The following is a 7,974-nucleotide window of genomic DNA, read 5'->3' on the forward strand; positions in this document are numbered from 1 at the left end:
GTATTCGTTACTCAGTAACGAATACATACGGTTTGCTACAGCTCTACATATAAGCTGAAATTAGTCGAGAACGCAGAACGTATACTTAAACGCAGTCTGTATACGCAGAATTTTGTCGATTACTGGAGCCCTCAGTGTTGCTTACTACACTGTTGCCACTCATCAATGCCTTTTCATAAACTTACCCTTTCAACTACAATTTTCGTGCTATAATAGATTTTAGCTAAATATAAACTACTTAGTTTTCAACAAAAACCTTATTCAATAGTAAATTTCAAATATTTTAAACATATTTTGAATAGGAACTTATAACTTTTTTACCAACTGTAAAACTGACGAAGTGGCAACCATCTAAAGAAGAAGAAATCAGCTGACACGGAAACATCTAAATTCCGCAGATTTCTGCGCTACGGGCTACAACTACAGAAAAATTCTGCGGTGTTGAGTTTTCATTTACATGGCGCTTTGGTAAGACAGATCGTGTCAGCTGACTCGGGTTTACGTACCGGTAGGTTTACGTTCTTGACTACTTCAGCTATAGGGATAAAACGATACCATGGAAGTATCGATACCTGTACTTGGAAGTAGTGGTCGAAAGAAAGTATCGATGCCTAGTAAGTATCGGGCTAAAAGTATCGATACCTACTTTTATCGATATTTGTACCTATATAAGGATGGTTGTACATTGTTTTTAAAAAGTCCCCAGAATTTTGTTAACAGAATTGTCTTCGTTTGTATGTATGTACGTATTTTATTTGTTATACATATTATTTATTTTGTACAAAGAGAAAGCGATTGAGATCAAAAACAATTATTTTATAATTTATTTCATACAAATGAATTAATTAATAAAAGTCATCTGTATTATAAGACTGTTCAACAGCAGTTCTGCAAAGTAACAATGGTATATTTCTGAAAGAAGTAATCATGTTGATCATTTTTAGAATGAAAAGCTGCTAACTCCATTTGTAGAAAATTTAAACTTTTTAAAACATTTCCTTCAAGAAATTTGCAGAAGGCTCCGTTGCAAATTAAAAGATTTAGAATTTTTTGTGAGCTTATCGTTTTTTCTGTGCCTCTTTTGGACTTAGTAAATTTGCCTTTAATTGAATATAAACTTGAAGACGTTGCGTTTTTAATTTACCTTGCTTCCTATATAGAAATATGAGTTTTCACAAAACGTGGACTTAGCAACTTTTCACTCCAAGTTAGCGATCTGTTAATGAGAGGTCTTTCTTTGTATTAATTTTGCATTGACAACTGCCAAAAAATTTTAGATATTCACAATAATAATTAGATTAAAAAAAGTCCGGATATAAAATTTTCACTGAATCGGGTTTCGATATAAGTACTTTCTTCCGATACCTACTCAGTACTCGGTTCAAAAGTATCGATACCAAAATTACTTGGTATCGGACGAAAAGTATCGAGTATGTACTTGTATCTACTAGTATCGTTTTATACCTATCTACATATTTTTGTAAAAATCTTCGGACGTAAAAAAGAGCACGTACAGAAAGCGTAAAATATTAAATTTGTTAAATAAGGTACGAAATCTAAAAAACTATATATCTTGAACAAAGAGGTTTGCACAAATCAAGATCACATCTAAAGCGAGCTAGAAGCTAGGAATAAAATATGGGAAAAAAGAATAGTAAGTGTTTTCTGGAAGTTTTTAAGTTGTGAAATACAAAACACGTCATTATAACCAACCGTTCAGCTAGGTGACCAACATACCATTGAGGTGAACATAACGATATATATTTTTTTTTTGGGAAACAAGAACTACAACAATTATTAAAGGTCAAAGTTCAATTAAGCATTTTTTAAATTGATATTTCTCGAAAACCTCTTCAAGGATTTGGAAAATTGGAATGAGAATTTAATTCTCTTTAATTTGATATATAATATGTATATCAAATTAAAAGTAAAAACTTGCACTTTACAAATAATATAAAGGGGAAACTTTCCATTATGGCGGGCGAAGGGGGAGTGGGCGTGGCACCACTAACAGACCTTTTTGGAGAGGGCATGAGCCGCCATTGACAAAAATGCAACCCCCGACACCTAGGCCCCCTATGGTTCCCTACGGACCCCTTAGAAAAAATGGCCAAAAATCGCAATTTTTGCTTGCGTCTACAGTATTTTTGCGTAGAATTCCTTTCTGCGTAGGCGTCCTTCGGGTAAAATTCTCCTTTCTATGTGACCTAACTGGGGCTACCGCCCCATTGATGTAACCTTGGGAAAGGATGAGGTAACTAGAATTCCCTTTCTAGTGTGGTAAACCTGGGGCTGCCGCCCCAGTGTTGTCTATTCTGGTTACTTGGTGTTTTATAAAAATGTCTTGTATATAAAAAAGTGTATATAAAAATTTATTGTGCAAATGAATATTTAACATTTTTCAAGCGAATAAACGCAAATGAAAATTGTGATTTTTGGCATTTTTTCTAAGAGGTCCCTAAGGAACCATAGGGGACCTAGGTGGTCGGGGGCTGCATTTTTGTCAATGGCGGTTCATTCCCTCTCCAAAAAGGTGGGTTAGAGGTGCCACACCCACTTACCTTTCGCCCACCGCCCCTTTAACGAACGGCCATAAAGGAATGCCAACCCAATATAAATTTTTTAGCATAGATTATGGATTTTTTCTAAAAAAAGGTTATTTTATGAAAAAAATTATGATTTTTTTTGTTTTATAATATTTTTAGCTTAAATATATAAACAACACATACATCTTACATATCAGCTTGAAGATAAATTAATTGTCCTTATTTTGACTTGAATCCTTATTTGCCTTTAAATCGGATACGCACAATTTTAAAATTAGCGTGAAAAGTACTAGCGATCTGCATTTTTAGTTTTTCTATAGCTGAACGGTTGGTTATCTTGATGTATGCCTGAAATACGTACATATGTACAGGTATTTTTTCTACAACTCAGAGAACAAACAGGGTAAGGGAGAAGGTGCTGGAGGATCAGCTTCAGGTGGGCCTGCGCAGCCACAACAACAACCACTGGCAAAACAGCAGCAACAACCTCAAGGACAACAGGAACAGCGGGCCCAAGGACAACAGCAACAGCGGTCACAAGGACAGCAAGAACCCCGAAGACAAGAGGAACAGCCGCCACAAGGACAGCAACAACCTCGAGGACAACAGCGGCCACAACAACTGCAACAACCCTGGGGACAACAGCAAGAGCGTCCACAAGGGCATCAACAACAGGCACAACAGCAGCAACATCCCTGTAAACAACAGCAACAGTGGCCACAAGGACAGCAACATCAACAACAGGCACAACAGCAGCAACAACCCTGGGGACAACAGCAACAGTGGCCACAAGGACAGCAACATCAACAACAGGCACAACAGCAGCAACAACCCTGGGGACAACAGCAACAGTGGCCACAAGGACAGCAACATCAACAACAGGCACAACAGCAGCAACAACCCTGGGGACAACAGCAACAGTGGCCACAAGGACAGCAACATCAACAACAGGCACAACAGCAGAAACAACCCTGGAGACAACCACAGGGGCAGCAGCAGCAGCAACAACCTCAAGGACAGCAGCAGCAAAAACCGGGAGGAGAACAACCCTCACAAAAACAGCAACGACGTCAAGGACAACAACAGGGGCAGCAGCCGCAGAAACAGCCTAGAGAACAACAGCAGCAACAATCTGGAGGAGAACAACAGTCACAAAAACAGCAACGACGACAAGGACCATCGCAACATGAGGGTAAGTCGTAATTTATCTATAGTGTTTCGCTAGGAGCGTCATAATGTCACAAAATTAAATTATGTAGCTGCAAGGGAGTCATAGTTAATTATACCCTGGTTACGCTTATATGCGTAATTTAGTGGAGGAACACAGAAAAATACTACACTCGCATACAAAAAAAAAAACTTAAGGGGAATTCACCCGATTAGAAATGCAAAAAGACTTAACAAACATTATCGTTGAAATGCAAAGAGCCATAACTAATAAAAAATTCAAAATTCACTTTTAATTTAAATTATGGATTTCATCGAATTACAACTTCACACATCATTTTATGGAAAAAAAAATTAAAATATTAGTCACGACTTTCTCCATTTCATTTACGATGTTGTCACGTCTTTTTGCATTTCTGGTGGGGATATGTAAAAACATTCGTACATATGCATTTACAGTAAAATGACGTGGATCTTAGATTTCGTGGACGCATTTACATTTGTTCAGGCATTTGAACTTACATTTAAGAACAGCATTTGTTGAATATAGAAAATTCTAAATCAGACTTGTAAAAAAGTATTCAGAAATCGTGTCTTATATATTCAGGGAAATAATCTGAAAAGTACTTTTATAGGGCAAACTGGCAGTGGAAAGGGCCAACAATGGCAAGGAAAGCAGCAGGCTAGGGATCAACAACAACAGGAACAACAACAACCAAGGCAAGGAATGCAGCAGGGATGGGGGAAAGAACAACAAGCCACTCAACCCCAAAGTAAGTCGCAAAAAGCAAACGCAATTTCTGGGCTTCGCTTAGGGTGACCAGGTGAGTCGTGGGAAAAATCAGGATACTGCATTTTTAAAAGTTAGCACAATCACTTTCTTTTCCATCAGACTTGAGTTTTGAAATTATTGTTTTTACGCTCGATGTTAAGAATTGAGACTTGAAAATCTATTTCAAGGTCGCCAACAAAAGCGCAACACCTTTGAGTACAAAAGGTAGAATGCTAAGGATAAAGCTCAATAGCATATCTTATGACACCTTCATTCGCCATAGTTCTGGTAACAAACCAGTTGTACATTGACAGTGGTTCTCTATTTATGTGTTAGTGACAATAGAAAAATCATGTACTTGTATTTTAGTTTCGGTCATTCGAGTTTTGCAGGTATGTTATTATCTGAACGATGTACAAACAAGCCCCTAACGGTATGTTTTTGCAGTAAAAAAATTTTAAACGTCAGATTTTTACAAATCAGGACAAATGAAAAATCAGTCAGAACACTACACCTTTTCTAATAGTACTTCAGAGAGCGTCAAATATATTTAAGAAATCATCAAACCGTTAATTGGACTTCAGATTAGTCAATTGTACTTCGGAAACCGTAAAATGTACTACAGATTAATCAATTGTACTTCAGAAGCCGTAAAATGTACTTCAGATTAGTCAAATGTACTTCAGAATCTGTTAATTGGATTTCAGATTAGTCAATTGTACATCACTAACCATAAAATGTACTTCAGATTCGTAAATTGTACTTCAGAAACTGAAAAATGTACTTCAGATTAATCAATTGAACTTCAGACACCGTAAAATGTACTTCAGACATCACTTTTGTAAATGTACTTCAGGTGTTAAAGTAGTGCTCTACAATCCATTTAACATTACAGTTCACTTCTTCCAATGTAGGGACTTCGCCCCAAATCCTTCTCTTTTGAAAATATTGATATAACCAGTAAATTTTTCTCTGAGGGTGATAAAGCCCTCGAGCAAACTTTATGAAAAAGATGTTTGCACTACAAAAGGAGAACTATGTAAATACATACATATGTATTAAAGAATTCAACATTTTCTGTAAAAATGTCTTTTTCAAAAATTTCATGCATTACTATGTCATGTCAACTCAAACAAGGTGTTATAGCATGTCATTCCATCTCAAACATACTGTTTTAGCAGGCCGTTGCTACTTAGCTAAGCTGTTGTTCCCTGTTGTGCTTCTGTAGCATATTTTTTATACTGTTTGATCCTGCCTTGGATGAAAATATATACAGGTTTTTAATTAGACAATTCTTTAATGCATTTTACTATAATAGGTGCTTAAAAAATTTACAAAATCTCTTCCCGTATTTAAAATGTAATTAATAATGCTGACTATGTCGCATGTGTTGCTTGTGTTGACATGCATAGATTTGATGCATGATTTGATTTCATTTATTCGACAGTGTCTTCATATGTTATTGTGAAACATGTATGAGCGACATAATATAAACTGGCACTTGCATTGGGGTGACACATGGTTTCTGAATTGACTAGTCTGAAGTACATTTTACGATATCCGAAGTAGAATTGGATTGGTGTAGTTCGACCCTGAAATCAAGACGGGCTTGTTCGAGATGCAATCACAACCGGAGTGTTGCGCGACTTATTAAAGTATTACGTTCGGTGCGAATTTCTAGCAACGTTTCATCAGTTGGGAAGTTGCAACAGTATTGCAAATTCACATCAGTGCTGCCGTATTGCCGCTTTTATTACGTGCCTCGAACAGGCCCGACATGTCCTGAAAATCAGGACGTCTGGTCACCATAGCATTGCCGAATAACCGAGTTTTACATTGGTGGTCTAAATGTGAAAATTTTAAATTTGTTATTAATTCGTATACACATTTTTCATACATGAAGAACCCAACCTCGGTGGATGGGGCCGGGGACAACAACAGCCACAAGCTAGTGCAATGGGTCCTAGTTCTTCAAGTATACAAGCTCGTGAATCTATTCCGAAGCAAGTAGGAGGGCCACCTCCATCGCAAAGGCAGGCTCCTCAAGCTGCAGCATCGCAGTCTCAAACTCCATCACCACAATATACTCCACGCCAAAGCATGTCCAAGTCCTCTTCAACAGCATCGTTTTCATCATCTGTATCGCAAAAAAGCATACAGCCTGGTACTTTGGGTATAAGAGGAGAAGTAGAAACCAACTATTTGGTTTTGAACTTAGATAAAATGCCTGATGTAGCGTATCATTACGACGTCACTATTACACCGGATCGCCCCAAAAAATTCTTCCGAAATGCTTTCAAGCAGTTCATAAACACATTTCTACCCGGTCGTACAGTCGCATTCGATGGCGTAAAGAGTTGTTATATGGTACAAAAGTTAACAAACCCGGTTTATGAAGGAGATGTAAAGGTACTGAGCAATTGATATGCAAAGAGAGATGTCTATTCATGTTTTACTCTTTTCCTTCTTACATTTCCCTTAACGCACAGATAGCAGATTCTGGTAATAGGGAAATACAATTTAGAGTTTCTATAAAACCAACGGACAATCCCGAAGTAGAGTTGCGATCCTTAAAAACGTAAGTCTAACAGAAAATATCGTATAGCAAAAATATTTTATTCACTTAAGTTCAGATACCATAATGATCGTGTCTTTGACAAACCAATGCGGGCCCTACAATGTATTGAAGTGGTTTTAGCGAATGCCTGTCACGACAAAGGAATACGAGCTGGTCGCTCCTATTTTACGCGACCCCCTAAAACAATGGATCTTGATGAGGGTTATGAATTATACACTGGATTATACCAAGCTGCTATATTGGGTGAACAGCCATATTTGAATGTAGACATTTCACATAAGTCATTTCCTATGCCATATGGCCTGACGGAATATATGGAGAAAGTATTACGAATTAATTTACAAGACAGATTAGATCCAAGAAGCTTCCAAAGCCTTTGTACTCACTTGCGTAACTTGAAGGTGGTTTATACCCCACCAGCTGTTTTCGGCGCAGCGCCACGTTCTTATAAAGTTAACGATGTTAGTAGGGAGCCCGCATCCACTTTGTCATTCACTCTCGAGGGCGGCGAAAAACTGACTGTTCAAAAATACTTCGAAGGGCGTGGTTACAGATTGAGATATCCTAACTTACCCTGCGTGGTGGCAGGCTCAACAATTAAGCCCAATTATTTGCCGATTGAGTTATGTAGCATTGAAGCAGGCCAAGCCCTCAAGGTATGTATCAATTGCATTGTGTTTTTTTTTAATATTTTATGTTGCCGTTATGTACTTATTATGTAGATTGTAATAATACCACCTCTAAGCAGAGTTTTAAGAAAAATTTGATTCGTTTTGGTTGTGCGATGTTTAAGAAACAAATATTATTATAGATATATTAGCAGCTTTCGATTCCTAACTCCTAGCTCGCTTATCGAAAAAATTGCATGGAAAGCAAAAAGTTAAGAAAATCTTTAATATCAAAGCGAAAAG

The 7,974-nt window shown here is 37.3% G+C and overlaps 1 protein-coding gene across 1 annotated transcript in view; it reads left to right on the top strand.

The window, feature by feature from the left end:
• The first annotated feature begins 1,454 nt into the window (after positions 1–1,454).
• The window catches only part of LOC108365024 (protein argonaute-2), a 23,592-nt gene continuing 17,072 nt past the window's right edge, over positions 1,455–7,974 (top strand). The window contains exons 1-7 of the mRNA XM_017618930.1: positions 1,455–1,654; positions 2,938–3,316; positions 3,500–3,738; positions 4,349–4,486; positions 6,389–6,894; positions 6,975–7,063; positions 7,119–7,719. Of these exons, the coding sequence (XP_017474419.1) occupies positions 1,639–1,654; positions 2,938–3,316; positions 3,500–3,738; positions 4,349–4,486; positions 6,389–6,894; positions 6,975–7,063; positions 7,119–7,719 (1,968 nt within the window). The 5' untranslated portion in view covers positions 1,455–1,638. The remainder of the gene's footprint in view (positions 1,655–2,937; positions 3,317–3,499; positions 3,739–4,348; positions 4,487–6,388; positions 6,895–6,974; positions 7,064–7,118; positions 7,720–7,974) is intronic.

This window comes from Rhagoletis zephyria, unplaced genomic scaffold (genome assembly GCF_001687245.7).
Source record: "Rhagoletis zephyria isolate East Lansing unplaced genomic scaffold, Rhagoletis_zephyria_1.1 Rzeph_scaffold_01750, whole genome shotgun sequence".
In the NCBI taxonomy this organism is placed as follows: domain Eukaryota; kingdom Metazoa; phylum Arthropoda; class Insecta; order Diptera; family Tephritidae; genus Rhagoletis; species Rhagoletis zephyria.